Genomic DNA, 18,815 nt, shown 5'->3' on the forward strand with positions numbered 1-18,815 from the left:
AATTGAACAGGTCGCATAACTTTGAAGACGGCGCGCGGCGGCCCCGCCGTCGTAATTAGATCCCGGGGAAATCGACTCTCTTTATAACGCAATTCGAACGCGGGCGAGACCGAGGCCACGCGGTTTTCGCGGTTCCAGAGCGTTTCGGGTCGACGACGAGCGTCTACCAGCGAAACGGCGCAGCCTCTGCCAGCACGGAAGGAGTTTACGAGCGCGACTTTATGACCGCGATGAATAAGTTACGCTCGATCGTCGAAGCGAGCAGGAAACCCGGGGGGAAGGACGGGGGGAGGGGACCCGCGGAGAAGTCACGGAGATCAAAAATTCATTTTCACCGGCGGCCATGAGAAACCACTGTTTATATCCGCCGCGGGAGACGAGGCGAGCCAAAGAATTACCGGTCGTTTATTATTACGAAAGAATGGCCGAGCGTGCGAGACTTTTTATTGCACCTTAAGCGACGGTCGAACAACGGCCGTCTTTCTCCAGCACTTGCCGATTGATCGATTCAAATTTCTATGTTCCTCCAGTAATTTTGTAGTGGATATTTCTATCGCGAAATAGGGTAAATTCTACCGAATTTTGGGGGTAAAAAATGGATAATATGAGAAGAGGTGATACGATATCGTCCGAGTCTCGCGGGCTCATTTTTACAGTTGCCGATTGTCAACAATTGTAAATAGAATGTGCGAGACTCGAATAATCGCATCTCCTCTTCCCGGATTGTCCGTTTTTGCTTACAAGCTGAAGGAAAATTAGGGAGAATTTACTGCAGTAATGAGGAACTGTTCGTTAGGTTTGGAATGTTCGTGGCACGATGTTCAAATTTACTGTCAGATATTAAATTTTAGCGACGACTGAATTTGCGATGGAAATCTCTGGTAATGGCTTGCTAAATACGAATGTTATTCTGTTTATTCATAAGTCGGAACGATATTCTGTTCTCTTGTCATCAATGTTTAAACATTTTATTACTAGACTACGGATTTTATATATTTGTGACAAAAGTGAGTAGATCGAATACGAAACATTTAAATAAAAACATTTAAAGAATTTAGAAATACTGTTTTCCGAACTCAATAACATAATTAAAGAAAAAAACGCGAAACGCCTATGTAGCTTCTTTATCTCGAAATTAATGCAAACAACTTTTACTTTGCATAAAAATGATTTACGAAACGATTGAATACGTGAAATTTAAGATAGTTTTTAAAATACTGAAAGAATTTAAGAATGCGGGAACGTCAATTTCAATCCATTAAAATGATTAAAGAATAAATGAATTTTCCATTCGATTTGCCCCAATGAGATCCCTAATTTAATATAATAATAAGTTTTTCAACTTTCCCGAGGGCTATTTTGTTTTTCAGTTGCATTTTTTAGTTTCATTATTAACTTCCCAAAAATACACAAAGGCAAGTCGAAAGAGCGAAGCAGCGCAGAATGCAAGAATGCAACAAATCAGTTTACAAGGGTAGTTTTCGTGCCACGGAACAAACAATACCATCACCGCGCCCCGCGGTTCAGAAACCCGTAAAGCCACAATGTTTACAATAACCGAACTAAAAATCTAGTCCGCATTTTTTCTCAGATTCATCCTCTGAGGGTTCATATAAAGGGTGAGCGATTCGAGCAAAGAATTCCGCCGGCATCCGATAGGGTAGTGGAACCAGTTACTGTGGGATATCCAATTACTGTATCTTTTGTTTATTTGCATGCAGAATTTACTTTATATTTATCGTGTAAGACATATCAAATTGTTTTATTTGAAGTCAATTAATTATTTATTTGTTAAAATTAAATATGTAGGCAACGGAAGTTCTGAAAATACTACAAGAATTACTTCAAATTTTTTGATACTGAATTTGCGGAATTTTCTGTAGAGCTTATGAAGAAGTGTTCAGGGAGAGTGCACAGTAATTGAAGCACAGTATTCGGGGAGAGAGTACAGTATTCGGGGAAAGAGCACGGTATTCGGGGAGAGAGCACAGTATTTAGAGAAAGAGCACAGTATTCAGGAAGAGAGCACAGTATTTAGGGAAAGAGCACAGTACATATTCAGAAAGAGAGCACAGTATTCGGGGAGAGAGCACGGTATTCGGGGAGAGAGCACAGTATTTAGGGAAAGAGCACAGTATTCAGGAAGAGAGAGCGCAGTATTTAGGGAAAGAGCACAGTACATATTCAGGGAGAGAGCACAGTATTCGGGGAGAGAGCACAGTATTCAGGGAAAGAACACAGTATTCAGGAAGAGAGAGCGCAGTATTTAGGGAAAGAGCACAGTACATATTCAGGGAGAGAGCACAGTATTCGGGGAGAGAGCACAGTATTCAGGGAAAGAGCACAGTATTCAGGAAGAGAGCACAGTATTTAGGGAAAGAGCACAGTATTTAGGAAGAGAGCACAGTATTTAGGGAAAGAGCACAGTATTCAGGAAGAGAGCGCAGTATTTAGGGAAAGAGCACAGTACATATTCAGGGAGAGAGCACAGTATTCAGGGAGAAAGCACAGTATTCGGGGAGAAAGCACAGTATTTAGGGAAAGAGCACAGTACATATTCAGGGAGAGAGCACAGTATTCGGGGAGAGAGCACAGTATTCGGGGAAAGAACACGGTATTCGGGGAGAGAGCACAGTATTTAGGGAAAGAGCACAGTATTCAGGGAAAGAGCACAGTACATATTCAGGGAGAGAGCACAGTATTCAGGGAGAAAGCACAGTATTCGGGGAGAAAGCACAGTATTTAGGGAAAGAGCACAGTACATATTCAGGGAGAGAGCACAGTATTCGGGGAGAGAGCACAGTATTCGGGGAAAGAACACAGTATTCGGGGAAAGAACACGGTATTCGGGGAGAGAGCACAGTATTCAGGGAAAGAGCACAGTACATATTCAAGGAGAGAGCACAGTATTCGGGGAGAGAGCACGGTATTCAGGGAGAGAGCACAGTATTTAGGGAAAGAGCACAGTACATATTCAGGGAGAGGGCACAGTACATATTCAGGAAGAGAGCACAGTATTCAGGGAGGGAAAAAGAAAAAGAGAGAGAGCACAGTAACTGAGGCACAGTAACTGATTTTTGTGAACCATAAGCACACAGCAACTGGGTACAGAACATTTTTTCTCCCAATATCCGAAGATTTGAAATTTCTTTCATGGACAAATTTTTATAACGATAAAACAAACTTCGAAATTGACTTTTAAGTCCTCGTAAAATGTCCATTAAAATGCCAAGGTTGTTTCCAGTAGCGAAAACTCCCGAATGCTGCTAACAGGGCACAGTAATTGGCAGCTCCGCCCTAAATGCCGGACAAACCGGATCCCGCAGAAAATATCATCTTGCGGGCATTAAATGTACGGGGCGTTCGCGACGATTCTCAGCGGCTCGCATATTTAATTTGCAGTGTTAAACGGCGTGGCGCAACGGCGGAACGTCCGAGGCACGGTCTCCCGTTTGAAAAGCGACGCGGCGGAGGAAGAATGTCCCGCGTCCGGCGACACGGGCAAAAGTAACGCCGACGGTTTTTTCGCGGTGCGTGAAATATTTATCGTTCCGGAAGGCAGCGTCATGAAAATTCGAGAAGAAAAGATCCCGAAAAAGTTCCGGGTACGTATACGCGGCCGGCGTGTGCGGGGGCCCCGCGTGGACACGTATCTACATGGACGTGAATAATATATGTGAATAGAATGCCGGGCGAGCTTACGTGGTTGCGGCGAGAGCGAATTGTCCGAGGCCATCGGGGGTGGTGGCGGGGGCACGATTCCGGTTTCCGGTTTCGCCACCAGAAGAACCACGCGGTCCTGGGTCGCCTTCAGAGTTGCCACTGCTTCCTCGTGCGTCACATTTTCGAGGTTCTTGTCGCCCTGCTGGAATTAAAGGGAATCCTCTATTTATCCTTATTTTGCCAGCCCGTAGAAAACGGCGAGACCGAGGACTTAACGCCCGAGATTTCCTCGAACCCTATCGTTTGCTCCTTCAATTATTCTGACACGGGATACGGAAATGAATCGCTCCGGGATTTATTGCGACACGCCGAGCACCGAAAATTATATATAATAATATATATATATATATATATATATATATATATATATATATATATATTATTAAATTATATAATAATATATAATAATATAAAATTATTTTATATGATCGATTTAAAAAATTTTAAGTGATAAATTACTCTAAATTAATACTGTTTTCATCAATGGGGTCGAAAGATGCCTTTTGACATTTTCCTTCAACACTATGTTTAGTCAAAGAAGTCATGAGATACTTTTCGAAATTTTAATTTGAAATTATTGTCTAATCACTGTTCCTTAATTGACTTTTCAAGTGTTTCTATAATGATAGTAAAATCAATTTATTGGAAATTGGTGCACGTACAAAAGATCGTTAAAAATAGTGATAATCTTAGAATTACTAAAATGCGTCGAAAACGCCAGAAAAGACAGATTAGTAACTAGATTACGGTTTTCAATCATTCATGATAAAATTGGTTAGATGGAATACATAAGGAAATATTTCAGAATATCGCCATCTTGAATTTATTGAAATTATTGATTGAATGACCGCGCGATTTCTCATTTTATAATACAATTATAAAAATTATGCAGACATTTTCATGGGAAATGATGGGATAAATTATATTATTGCAGCAAGTATTATAATGACTACTGTAAAATCTATCAATCAATCTTCTCACTTTTATAAGGCGATGTCCCTAAGACATTTTTACTGCTTGATAGGTTCAGTGTTAAAAGTGAAAAAAAATACGTCTAATTTCGCTGCTTTCTCTTTACTTCATTAAAATCATTAAAAGAAGAAATAATATATTTTTATCTAATTTCGCTATTTCCTCTTTACTTCATTAAAATCATTAAAAGAAGAAATAATATATCTTTATATAATTTCGCTATTTTCTCTTTACTTTATTAAAATAATTAGAACAAGAAATACATTTTTATTTAATTCTGCCATTTCCTCTCTGCTTCATTAAAATTACTAAAAAAAAGGAGATACATTTCGTTAGCGTCTGTTTCACACAGCTGAGTTCGACGATTTCTAACGTACACAAAAATCAGCACAATAAATATGAAACCGTCCATTTCTCCAATTAGTGTTAACTCTTGGTTAACGGACACATTTAATTGCAACTTCCACTGGGTTCATCGTATCGAATCGAATACGAGAAACGCACGATTTAAGTACAAAAAATGCCCGTAACATTTAAATCGAATTACACCACGTCCCTATTATTTTATTGAAAGATTTAAATAAAAGCTTCGAAGCGAAGCATACACCATCGTCTGATTATACAGCGCGTATCGAATCTGCTTTCAAAGCGAAACACAGGTTTGCATAGTCCTCCGCCGTTCGGGCGAAGCATTTCTCTTCGTTCATTAACGCTGTTCATTCGTCTCAATTTTCTAACGTATTCTCTTTCAGCCGGCAGGCCGCCGTCCCATTTTTCCCATTTTTCACCGGGGGAAAGCTGCAGAAAACGGATCAAAGCGACACGGGGCCGAGAAAAAGCGAACCTGCGGCGCGCGCTGCTCATCGATCGAGATTTACCGAGCCGCGATAATTGATTTCTCCCGTTCAATTTCCTCTATCAATCATTCCCGGCGTCGCTCCTTATGGAACACTTCGAGATGGATTACTGAACAAATATTACAGGAGTTCGAAGCTGCTCCGTCTTTGTCCGTCGCTCGTGTTACCGTAAACATCCATGTACACGGCATATTCAGTCGTCAAGATGACGCGTCTCTCGTTCGCGCGCGCCGTTTTTACGCGAATATGAAACATTCATTAGGCAGTCGGGCAAAAACTGTCGTTTAATCTCCGTGAACCTTCCAGAACGTTCGTCGGTGAAAAAAGAGTTTATTCGACTGCAATCAGTTGAAATTACTATGCACAAGCACCCGCGGCTGCGTGCATTACTCATCTTGTTACCGTGGTAACTCAAGAGACTCGTATGTCTCAATAAAACTCTGACATTCGAACTTTTTCTGTGAAAATTGACGTTGAAATCTTTTCCGGATCTTTTAATAGAATATTGATGTTTTGTATGGACATTTTTTAATAGAACAGAATTTATCCAGCGCTCCAATTCTTTGCGAGTTTTGTGGTTGAATTTATAGCAGCTTTTGCTGGCGCTCATTGACGTGTTAAGGTAGTCTAAAGTCGAATAATTTTCAACGCAAAATCAAATTTCTACGTCGTCTGTAAGAAACAGAAATTGCATCAAAATGTACTTCTTCGTTCGGTAATTGAAATCAGTTGAAAATATTGCGATAGCCTTAAATTCTGTTTTAATGTCTCTATCGGAGATTTTTCTTAATCGCTGCGGATCTCCATGGAAAATAAAAATGTTCCTGATCGATTATACAGATTCTACGTCGTCTGTAAGAAACAGAAATTGCATCAAAATGTACTTCTTCGTTCGGTAATTGAAATCAGTTGAAAATATTGCGATAGCCTTAAATTCTGTTTTAATGTCTCTATCGGAGATTTTTCTTAATCGCTGCGGATCTCCATGGAAAATAAAAATGTTCCTGGTCGATTATACAGATTCTACGTCATCTGTAAGAAACAGGAATTGTATAAAAATGTATTTCTTCGTTCGGTAATTGAAATCAGTTGAAAATATTGCGATAGCCTTAAATTCTGTTTTAATGTCTCTATCGGAGATTTTTCTTAATCGCTGCGGATCTCCATGGAAAATAAAAATGTTCCTGGTCGATTATACAGATTCTACGTCATCTGTAAGAAACAGGAATTGTATAAAAATGTATTTCTTCGTTCGATAATTGAAATCGGTTGAAAATATTGCGATATCCTTAAATTCTGTTTTAATGTCTCTATCGGAGATTTTTCTTAATCGCTGCGGATCTCCATGGAAAATAAAAATGTTCCTGATCGATTATACAGAACAGAAGTTAGGTGGAAAAAGTATTTCTTCATTTAGCGATGTTCATGCAACGAAAATAATGAGGCAGTATTTTTCAATCCTTTATGGGTCTTCGATACTCTGGTGCTTCGTTCATCGATTTTTAGTGTAAAAGCTTCAAATCCGCAGTCTATTATCCACGTAATCGACGTGAGATCGTTACTAATTATTTATTCATCTGTGGTCATAATATCACTGTAAGAAAAATTGTAAAAACGAGAAGGAACAAAAATGGATTTCGATGTTCTATTTACCACTTTCGCGTCAATAACAACGCGATAAACGTAAGTTTTAAAAGGTGTCGTAATCGAGGATTGACATCAAGCTCGATCTTGGATCAACGTATGCGATTAACAAAACCACGCAATGAATAGAAAAATGCCGTGCAGCATCGAAACATTCGGCCAAATGGTTTTCAATCTCAAACAATGAGGCAAATATGTACAAAGAAAATAGGGAATCGCGGCAGAAATGGAATTTTAATTGACAATGGGTTCTGCTGCGAGCAATAAACAAGAGAACAAATATCCCTGCAGTTGTGCAAACAACGGGGACATTGCTTCCGTCGGTGTTCCAATTCTTTCGTACCCTTGTTTTTAATTTTTTGTTTCGCTGTTCGCTCGTTCGCTCGCAGGACAAGCGGGAAAAACGAAAATGCCGGGATAGAGAGCGATAGAAAGGGACAGAGACAGGTAGAGAGAGGTGGGAGAGGAAGAGAGAGCAATAGAAAGAGACAGAGAGAGAGAGAGAGAGCAATAAAAAGAGACAGAGAGCGATAGAAAGAGACAGAGAAAGTAAGAGAGAAAGAAAGGTAATGCGACGGTGGAAAGGCAGGGAGAGGGAGAGAGGGCAGAGAGAGAGAGAGAGAGAGAGAGAGAGAGAAAAGGAGAGAGAGAGAGCAATATAAAGAGACAGAGAGAACAATAAAAAGAGACAGGGAGAGCGATAGAAAGAGGCAGAGAAAGTCAGAGGGAAAGAAAGGCAGTGCGATGGGGGAGAGGCAGGGAGAGGAAGAGGGGGCAGAGAGAGAGAGAGAGAGAGAGAGAGAAAGCAATAAAAAGAGACAGAGAGAGCGATAGAAAAAGACAGAGAAAGTCAGAGAGAAAAAGACAGAGAAAGTCAGAGAGAAAAAGACAGAGAAAGTCAGAGAGAAAGAAAGGCAGTGCGACGGGGGTGAGGCAGGGAGAGGGAGAGGGGGCAGAGAGAGAGAGAGAGAAAGAGAGAGAGAGAGAGAGAGAGAGAGAGAGCGAGCCAGGCCAGGCTTCGTCGCCTCGTCTATGGTAATTATCCAAGGATGGCTGACACGTGGAAAAAAGTGAACATCGACGAAGTTTCCGGCCGGTGTCATAAACAACTGACGAACTTCCTGCACCGTTCGTTGTTCTCAAGTGTATGCAGACATGCAATCACACGGAAAGTTAAATCGACTCGCGGGGATCTGCCTTCTACAGCGTCGTCGCAGCGAAAACTTTTAAATAAATCGTTCCCCGCGAAAAACGTCGATACGCAACTTCGATACTTCGCGAACATCTCGGGTGCGAACCTATTTATTACATGCTACGTCAATTTTTTAATAGGCTATCGATTACACGCTCGGAACTCGCTGCAATTTATATCGAAGTTGAACATGATTGATACCGCCGCGATGACGAGTCCCCTATCAATGCATTTATGTATTCCGGGTCCATTGGATTTTTCTCAGCCTACGAACTTTCGTCGCGCGTGCCCAGCCACGTCGCGACGCGATCATTTTCTGAAATAAATTGGCTTTTTGTTCTTTTTGTTCTCTTGTTTTTTTTTGGCTCTTTCACGAGCAAATGTTCTTTCTTTACGCGAACTCGATTTTAACGTTCGAGCCATCGAACCTTCGTGCGTGAACTGACAGGTCTTAAAACGAAACAAAGCGAAGAAATTTGTTGATAGGATTGTTAAACAACGGTAGAAACGATTCTGGGCGTACTCAGTTATAGTTGAACGATGAAGGTTGTTAATTGTTTTCAACAGATTCTTTGAAGCGATTCTTCTAAATATGCTACTGTTCTTGTAGACCTTGAAACATGAACGTTTTAAACTGTTTGGTCAATTAGTGTACAATTTTGAAAGTTTTAATTCACAAAGGAATAACTGCACTTCAGACTTTATTTCATTTCATGCATTCACATGAAATTGTCAGCAACATAGTTTTCACTCCACAGTGACCGACAAATAGGTGACCTTTGAATTCTCATAACTTCGTGTAAAAAAATTATAAAGTATTCTGCCTGCTCTCATTTTAAAGCGTGTAATCTCTACTATCGTGCATTTTTCCAAAGATCTTATTTTGTTATTAACAGACTGCGGATTTTATGCATAATTTACAAAAGTGGATGATTGGTAAGCAAAATTTGAGAGATTAAAAGGAGGGATTGAAAAGATTTAATGATATCGTTGCGGTGTTGTCAACTCGTTAAGATTATTACAAAAAAGACGTACATTTTCATCTCTCTCTAACTTCTACTTCTTATAATCCACTCGAATGATTTTTATTTTGCATAAAGATCCGAAGGCTTTCTTTATTCGAGATTTCGCAGATTCGTACGCTTTTCGTTCAAAGTGTAATAAAACCGCGGTGAAAAATCGCAAATCGACTTTTGACAGGTCATTGTAAAGTGGAGACTTCCCCCTACAAGGTCGCGCTGTAATAAACCTGGAGAAAAATTTGTTTAACACCGTGGAGTGGTTTGAATTTGAAAAAATTTCAAGGAGCACGTTTGGTTTGATTTTTGACAAAACTGCGGATTTTATGCGTTTACGACAAAACAAATTAGTAGATCATATTCAGAGAATTAAAATTTATTATGTTCAACTCATTCAAACGATCAAGAAAAAGAAAGAAATGTTCGATAAGCTCCTGCATCTTGAAGTCAACGCAAAGACAACTTTTATTTCGCACGAAGATCCGCAATCTATTTACGCCGAAAGGAATCCTTGGCGATATAATTAAGCGTTCTTTTAATGTCGCGGATATTTCTGGACAGCCCGCGAAATCAATTAGGGTATAATTGAGACGGAACAACGCGGCAAACAAGACTGCGCGGAACGAAACGGTGGGCGGCTTTGAAGTGATCGTACCACGGAGGACGTCGGAGCGTCCCTGTAATGATTTTCACGCGTTTCAAATTGCGCCCGCGGTAGTTATAAATCAACCGGACCGATGCGGTCGCTTTAATCGTGGCCTTTTCGGTGCGGGGGCCTCGGGGGAGAGAGCGTGGGAGAAGAAAAGGGAGGCCGCGCCGAAGCGAAAAATCGCGGGAACCTGCGAAACGACGGGGCTCGCACCTGCAACCACAGCGACGAGCCTTCCGTCGCTCGCGAAGAGCTATCAATTACTCGTCGTCGCCATCAAAAGCCACCTCTGATCTATTTTTCGCGCCGGCCCTGCCGAGCTCGTGTGTCTTCGGGTCGTTGGAGAATTTTTCCGGAACCGGAACGTCGAAAAAATACACGGCGAATCTGCCGTGTGTTCACACGTTCGAATTTAACCAGTTAGCTGTGTTTCACGAGTATACTCGTCACGGAGAAGTGGCAGTATTTTGTGTTAAAAAATACTATGTAGCGACCATTGGCTATTTAAATTGTAATTTTAGCGAAAACAAAAATATATTCTCAAATTTCAAGATGTTTAGAATATTTCAAGGTCGATCATATACTCGAAGGTGTTATAAAAATCGTTGTTGTTATTGTTATAAAAATAAGATTGTTATAAAAATTGTTATAAAAATAAGATTAAAAAAGAATCACGATATTGGTGTCCGACGTGGAAAGTGCCATTATGTATTGTTCCCTGCTTTCCTGAATTCCACTCTACAGCAGCAATTTGAATTTTTATTATTTTTATTTGATTTTTCCTACGTTTTTCGGTTATTATGTATGCAATATATGTTAAGTGAATAAGTAATATTAGTAATAACATTGTCAATTTTATAAAATGAAACCGTCTTTTTTATTCAATATTTTAAAAGCGACAACGAAGTGCCACAGCTAACTGGTTATGTACGCTATCCGATGGGGTAGTGGAGCCTGTTACTGTTGGGTGTCTTTGGGTGCCTTTGCTTTGCTCGGCATAATTAATTTTATATTTATCGAATAAGACATGTTATATTTTCTTGTCCCTTTATTTTGCTTACTTTTGATTTAAAAAATGTAATATATCTTATTCGATAAAATAAGGTTATGTCGTACTTTTATTTTATTTATCTTTGAATACAAAAATTTAATATGTCATTCGATAAATATAAAGTTCTGGCATTCTTTTATATCGTTTATTGATGAATAAAAAAATTTAATATGTCATTCCTTAAATATAAAGTTCTGTCATTCTTTTATTTTGTTTATTTTTGAATGAAGAAACTTAGTACGTCTTATTCGATAAATATAAAGTTCATTATGCCCGAAATCAAACTTTATATTTATCGAATAAAACATTAAATTTGTACTCTTTTATTTCGTTCACTTTGTAATGAAAAAAAAATTAATATGTATAAAGTTAATTATGCCCGAATATAAAACAAAGAACTGCAACCCCATGGTAGTCGGCTCCACTTCCCTATTCGTCAGAATTATCTGCTTTATTTCGCGACAGCCAGTTCTATCGGTTCCGAGAATTTGATATTTCACTCTCGAGAGACTCTGAACGACGCGCTGTCCTTCCCCGTTGTTTTATTCAAACCTGGTGGAAGTTTTATCCGCGAGACCTATGGGTTCTGGAACAGGTCAGCTTCAACCTGAATTGCGGGCACACATGTGCCGGCTTTTTCTCTAAATGATAAATGATTCCCTTGCTTGTCCGGAGCGAGCACACTTTGTCTGCATGAGAAATCATCTAATCAAGAGCAGACTGCTTTCTTACCCTCCGTGAGGGAACTTCGGAATCATCAATCACGGGAAAAATGTGAGAGGGATGAACTAAATCTCGATTTTTCAACCACATTTACCGTTCGACTTTCTGAACGTGCGTACGGAAAATGAAGGGCAGGTTTCAAGCGTAATTTAATACTTTTTTTTTAGCCAGAAAAATTAAAATAAACTGATTCTATTGTACTGGATCGTTCAGCGAGTTTCGTTTCTTCGCGAAAAAATAAAAGACGATTTTTTAATATTTAGAGTAAAAAAAAGATAAAACTTTCCGACATTTTTCCAGTTGCTTTGAAATCTTATGCTCGTAGAAGTCATGTTTTTTATTGGCAAAGTACCGAATCAAGTGTTTTTTTAACGATCTTACTAAACGAAATTTTTTCGAAAACCGAAACAACTTTTCGAACGACCCAATATATTCGAAAAAAATAAACAGTAAACATACTTCGAAAAATTGCAAATATTTCTTGAATAAAACTTTATTCGAAGAATTTATTCCACATATTTTTCGAATAAAATCTAATTCGAATAATGCTTAACTCCGTTTGAAACTAATTAAGCTGAAAACAAGGTTATTTCTCAGGAATTCTTGGCGAGGTTTCAAAAATCATTTCTATAGTAACAGCAACAAAAGAGTGAAAATGTGATTTACAGTAATAAATTTTAACTCTCTACTTCATTAATTAAATTATACTTTGTCTTTGTACGAATTTTTCGAGTTAATTTTCAGCACTCAGCGTGTCAAAGATTCTCGAGTTCAAAGATAGCAAGTGAAATAAATTGATGCGACGGCGAAGTCAGTGGCAACATTAAGTTTGAGATGTTGAGGTTCGAAAGTAATCCAATTGAAAAGAGGGTAATTGACCCACAACTCACCAGAGCATTCCTGACGGCCACCAATTTGTCTCCAACGACAAGGCGGCCGTCCACTTGAGCTGCGCCGCCCTCCATAATTTTCGTCACGTAGATTCCATTGTCACCGGGTATATGCTGATTGCCAATACCACCGGCGATACTGAAACCGAGGCCCTTGTTACCCTTAATTAGTTCGATTTCGATCAACTGGGTGTGCCTTCGTCGTCGTACGTACTGAAAATTCAAGAAGAAATACGTTTTAGATCAACACCCTTCGCGCAGTCAATAAAAAACACATTAAAATATATCATTAATAGTAATTTTATTCTCTAATAATTTTCTAAAGACACGATTCATAATTCATAATACTTTCTGATGTTTAATTCATGAGACACGATGCAAAATTGATAATAGGTGCTTCTTGATAAATCAATTTGGTCAGAAATTATAGTTCATGTTCCTAAAATTAAATATCGATGATCGAACTGAGGGCTTTTATGCAAATTAAAAATTTTATTAAATTATAAATTATTATATTAATATATATATTATTATATATAATTATATATAATTTATCTAATAAAACTTATAATGAATTATTAATTTTTAATTATTATAGAAAAAATGCTATTTTCAAGTTGCGTCTATTTTTTCGAGATGCAGAAAATTTGTAGTACTACATAAAATGTTATTAGATGAAGATATAATGTATAAATAGTTAATACGTAAATTACAGATTCTATGTATATACAATTTTATCGTATATATAGTAGTTAAAATTTTATATACCATCTGTAACTTACATATTAATTATTTATGCATTATATCTTATTCATTATATCTTCATCTAATAAAATTTTAGGAATGCTCTGCATCTTAAAAAAATAGAAGCAACTTGAAAACAGAATTATTTCTTTAATAATTTTAGTAGATCGAAGATGGTATATCGACGTTATTAAATATTTTTCAAACTTTCTATTGTTTCACGTTACAGTTACTCATTTCTGTCATAAATGCATAAAATTTGCAAGTCTATCGGTACCATTTGAAAGTATAAAAATCACACGTTCATAAGAACGATTTATATGTAGAATAGAAATTATTTTTAATTGTATTGAAATTAATTATTTTTCAGCATAATAATAACGCTAATTAGTCCGTGTCCCGAGAATATTCCAACAAGGCGAGCGTCAAAATAATATCTAGCCAGCATACTCTTTCTATGCTTATCCCGTCCCTGTTTTCAAGTCACTCGAAAAAGGTTAATAACGCTGACGCGAGCACGTCCACGTATTTCAAAAATCTCTCGTCCTTGGGAACGCAATATTTTCAGTTTGCAGCGACCGTTTAACGCTGATGCTGTGAAGACACTCCAAAATTTATTCAGGTCTCATTTCCAGCTGGTTTCGCATGTCGGAATCCGTTCGTTCACGATACCAGTTCTGTTCGAACAAGGTTTTCTCGAAGTTTTTAAAAATACTTTTTAGACAACTTTTTAATTTTAACTTTAAAATTACGTTTTAACTAGATTAAATGCTGGTCATTTCCTTGAATTTTGCCTACACAAATTTTTATTCCTGCATTTATTCTGTTGTAATTTCATGTGTTATAATAGTCATCAGAATCACAGCAAATGTTGCCTTCATTTAATGTTGCTTGACGTGCAATAGATTTTTTTATAATGATTATAGACTTTTATTTGTTTCAACTAATTCTGTCATTTACATATTACACAAATTTTTATTCCTGCATTTATTCTGTTGTAATTTCACGCGTTATAATATTGATAAGAATCACAGCAAACGTAGCTTAACGTGCAACAGATTTGTTTATAATAACTGTACACACTTATTTGTTCCAACTAATTTTGCTTTTTCACATACTACACAAATTTTTATTCCTGTATAGCTGCATCGTAATTTAAAGTTTCCGTTTAAATTACTGAATTATGAATAATATAAGGATCAACTGGAATACGCGTCAATTTAATTTGTACATATACATAATATATAATATATATTATTATTATTATATATTATATATTATTATTATTATATATTTTATATTATTATTATTATATATTTTATATTATTATTATTATATATTATATATTATTATTATTATTATATATTGTATATTATTATTATTAATTTGTATATATACATAACGACCCATTACAAGACAGCAGCAAACGTTTCGGAAGAAAAATAAAGAAAGTGACTTTGCGGTCTAGCGAACAGCGTGAAAAATTTTCTCGCGCATCAAATAAACGCGATCCTTAATTAACGAGTACAAAAGTAAAATAGCAACTTGCTCTCGCGTTTCATAGGAAACAATTTGTAGTATTCTCGACGGCTAATCCCGTGGATTTTGATCCGGCGACTAATTAATTTATGCAATCCCGGTCCAGCGTGTAAACGCAACGTGCAACAATGACCGACTGAAATATCGGTTTAATTTCCAGCATCAAGATTTAGGCGATGAGATATCGCGGCAGCCAAAGAAACGCGAATCACCGACATTATTTCTCGGAGGGAACTAGGTATCTCGGTTTTCCACAAGATATACAACCAGCATTGTCGTCGTACGCGATTATCTTGTGTCGAGCTACCGGATAATAATTGGATGTCTAAGGGATGTAGCCTCGCCACCTGGGACTGTTTCATTGTTCGGGAAACACGGTTCGAATCTCCCGTCGTTTGTTCGCCTCGCCGAATCATGCAATTTCAATGAACTCGACTTATCTTTTTCTCTTTCTCTTTCTCTTTCTCTCTCTCTCTTTCTCTCTCTCTCTCTTTCTCTCTCTCTCTTTCTCTCTCTTTCTCTTCTCTCTCTCTCTCTCTCTCTCTCTCTCTCTCTCTCTCTCTCTCTCTCTCTCTTGCAGTCGGATCGGGGGAAGAAAAAAGATAGAACGAAGGAAGAGACACGATTCCATCCGTTCCTAAACTTCCACAACTTCCTCCGGGACGGACTCCTACCGTCGATTTCGGAAACGCGACAACTCTCAGACTCATTAACTATAACGTGGATTCTGACATCGTCGGGGAAATCCCAGTGAGACGATCACTCAAGCCACGTCGGTCGTAAGTCGTTAGGGTTGCGAGTAGTTTCCGAAGTAGTAGTTTGTTTCCGGGATGTGGATTAATCTAATTTCCCGGGAGAAGGTTGCTCGCTTTAGCGACGTCGCTTACTGATTTTAAAAGACGTTTAGGGCAATAGTTTCAAACTCGATTCTGGTCTTATCCGCATTCGTGTTCGAACTGCCGAGCGAAGACTGTTATTCTTGGCAATTTGGAACCGCAATTTATTATTATTAAGAAAGTGGAGAAACAACGATCTAAGGAATATTGTTATGGAATTAAAGGATGTTAGGAATAGACTGCTGATTTTATGCATTTGCGGCAAAAATGAGTAAATATATAAAATTATGAAGACATAAAAGGAATTTTGAACTTATCAAAATTGTTGCAAGATAGAATTTATTTTTATGCAATTTCTGTTACTTGAGATAGTATTGGAAAATGTTTATTTTGCGTAAAGATACACAGTCTAGTTGTAAATCTCAACGAGATATAAAAGTAGAAATATCTATGCGATTGTGTACAGATTTATTATTTTCTACGATCGAGTCGATTAAGTATTATTTTTTACCAATATGTGTATTGTTTGCAAACCAAATTTATTATTAAGATAATTTAAAGTTAAGCCAATGTAGAATTAAGTTAATTTAGAGTTAAAATAATTTCAAGTTAAGTTAATTTAGAGTTGAGTTAATTTATAGTAACTTTATAATTTATTTCACTTGTCTTTTTATCATTTTGTTACGCATAGATAACATTTTAAGACACGAGTCAAAATATTCGAAAATGTGTAACTGTGAATTTCATGCATTTATAACAAGAACGAACAGGTGAAATACAAAATTACAGAAACATTAAAAGAATTTCACAATATTTTTCTATTATATAACACTAGTTATAAATTTCGCCTATCATAAATCCACCGTAAGAATTTAGCAATTAATAACAAGTAATATTGAACACATGTAACAATCCCGTATTTGCTAAATGATCTGGTATAAGGCATTAATAAATAAATAAAATAAAGTCCACAAATTTATGTCAACGGGTCGATATAACATTCCGTTTAAAAATAGTAAGTGTTTCTGTTGAAAAAGAAACTTTAGTCTCCAACAAAAATTAATCTATAGTTTACTTTGGACCGAGATTCGAAAATATCAGATTACGTTTCCCGTCGGTTCCGTCAGCGCGCACCAACGGTGATGTAAACTGTATATCAAAGATACCGCGATACATCATCGTCGGTGTCGTTAGAACACACCGCGCTCTGACTGTTAGTGATCCTAGTACCGCGTATGCAATGTAAGACGCGACGAATGACCGTCCATGATTGGTGGAGAAGACGACACCAAAAAGGGTATATAAGCAGGCGATTTTCAGTTGCCGGTTTCTCAGTTGAATTTGGTCGCTCAGTCATTTCGTACATATACCTTCTCTCAAATAAAAGTAAAATAAAGCTTTTTAAGAAAAAGAATTACTATCATATTATATCATTTGAAAAATAATCCAAGCCAAAATCCCAATAATTATATACTTCAAAATATTTTTAAATTACATATTGATATCATATTCATTTGAGAAATAATCCAAGCCATAATCCCAATGATTATATACTTCAAAATATTTTTAAATTACATATATTGATATCATATTCATTTGAGAAATAATCCAAGCCATAATCCCAATGATTATATACTTCAAAATATTTTTAAATTATACATATATTGATATCATATTCATTTGAGAAATAATCCAAGCCATAATCCCAATAATTATATACTTCAAAATATTTTTAAATTACATATTGATATCATATTCATTTGAGAAATAATCCAAGCCATAATCCCAATAGTTTCGATCAAGAAATTTTGGAGAGACTTACTAGTTTAACAGTGTTTCCTGCTCGTTTGAGTGCGTCGACGGCTGCCGCGTGCGGTACGTCGACAACCGACACCTCGTTCACCTGTAGTATCGTGTCGTTGACACGCAGACGGCCATCCGCGGATGCGGCACCGCCAGGTATGAGTTTCGTGATGTAAATGGCGGTGTCGTTGCCGAAATGGGGATTGTCTGTACCCCCGGCGATACTAAACCCGAGGCCAGCACCACCCCTCTCGAGGACAATTTCCTCGTACTCCCAGTCATCGTCTCCATTGACCTGTAATCATAAAACAATTTTTTCATTAAACATCGTGCGTTCAATTCGGAAAACATTTTAAACGAAAAACGGTACGATATTTCTTACGAATTTTTCGCGATCTCTTACAGTGGTACGCATAATTATAGAGACAGTTTAAATATTTTATATATGAATTTTGTTACTTTGAAATATCATATTTGTACACAGGGTGTCCCATAATTATGTCAACGTTGTTAATATAATTATGTTAATATCCGGAAAGGGCTGATTCCTGAAGTCATTTGAAGTAACTTTTTCCTTAGCAAAAATGCAGTCCGCGGCTTCGTTAGCAAGTTATTAACGAAAAACAGTGACCAATGAGAGGCGAGATCAGCTGGCGCGAGGCGATCGAGCCAATGAGCGGAACTGGGCTTCGTTAGCTTCGTCGTTCGGCCGCCTCGCGTCGGCCGAGCTCGCTTCTCATTGGTCAGTGTTTTTCGTTAATAACTTGTAAACAAAGCCGCGGATCGAATTTTCGATAAGGAGAAAGTTACTTGAAAAGACCTCAGGAATCAGCCTTTTCCCATAATTATGGGACATCTTGTATTTTTATTTTCTATTATTTCTAAGATAGAAATATACAAATATGATATTTTATTAACTTCTTTCTTTAAGTATACTGGGTGTCTGAGTTAAAGGAAACCACCTGCAGTGCTGTGAACAATAACTTTTACATTTTTACTCATACTTTAACAAAAACCAAAATTGTATATTTCCATTTTCTATTGTTTCTGATACATAAATATACAAATAAGATGCTTTATTAAGTTTTTGTTTAAATATCGCTAAAAATGTAAAGATGAATAATAGTCCTAATTTCATCAATTTCTTGAAAACTAAATGATAGTCCTAATTTC

The 18,815-nt window shown here is 37.3% G+C and overlaps 1 protein-coding gene across 13 annotated transcripts in view; it reads right to left on the reverse strand.

Annotated features, from left to right (window-relative positions):
- Positions 1–18,815, reverse strand: part of LOC117223970 (discs large 1) — a 950,943-nt gene that overhangs the window by 194,773 nt on the left and 737,355 nt on the right. For 12 of the 13 annotated variants that reach the window (XM_076522026.1, XM_076522020.1, XM_076522022.1 and 9 more), the window contains 3 exons: positions 17,662–17,937; positions 12,721–12,933; positions 3,703–3,865 (listed from right to left, as the gene is read on the reverse strand). In XM_076522026.1, coding sequence (XP_076378141.1) covers positions 3,703–3,865; positions 12,721–12,933; positions 17,662–17,937 — 652 coding nt within the window. The remainder of the gene's footprint in view (positions 1–3,702; positions 3,866–12,720; positions 12,934–17,661; positions 17,938–18,815) is intronic. The other variant, XM_076522016.1, reaches the window with a different exon arrangement.

This window comes from Megalopta genalis, chromosome 5, assembly GCF_051020955.1.
Source record: "Megalopta genalis isolate 19385.01 chromosome 5, iyMegGena1_principal, whole genome shotgun sequence".
Taxonomy (NCBI): domain Eukaryota; kingdom Metazoa; phylum Arthropoda; class Insecta; order Hymenoptera; family Halictidae; genus Megalopta; species Megalopta genalis.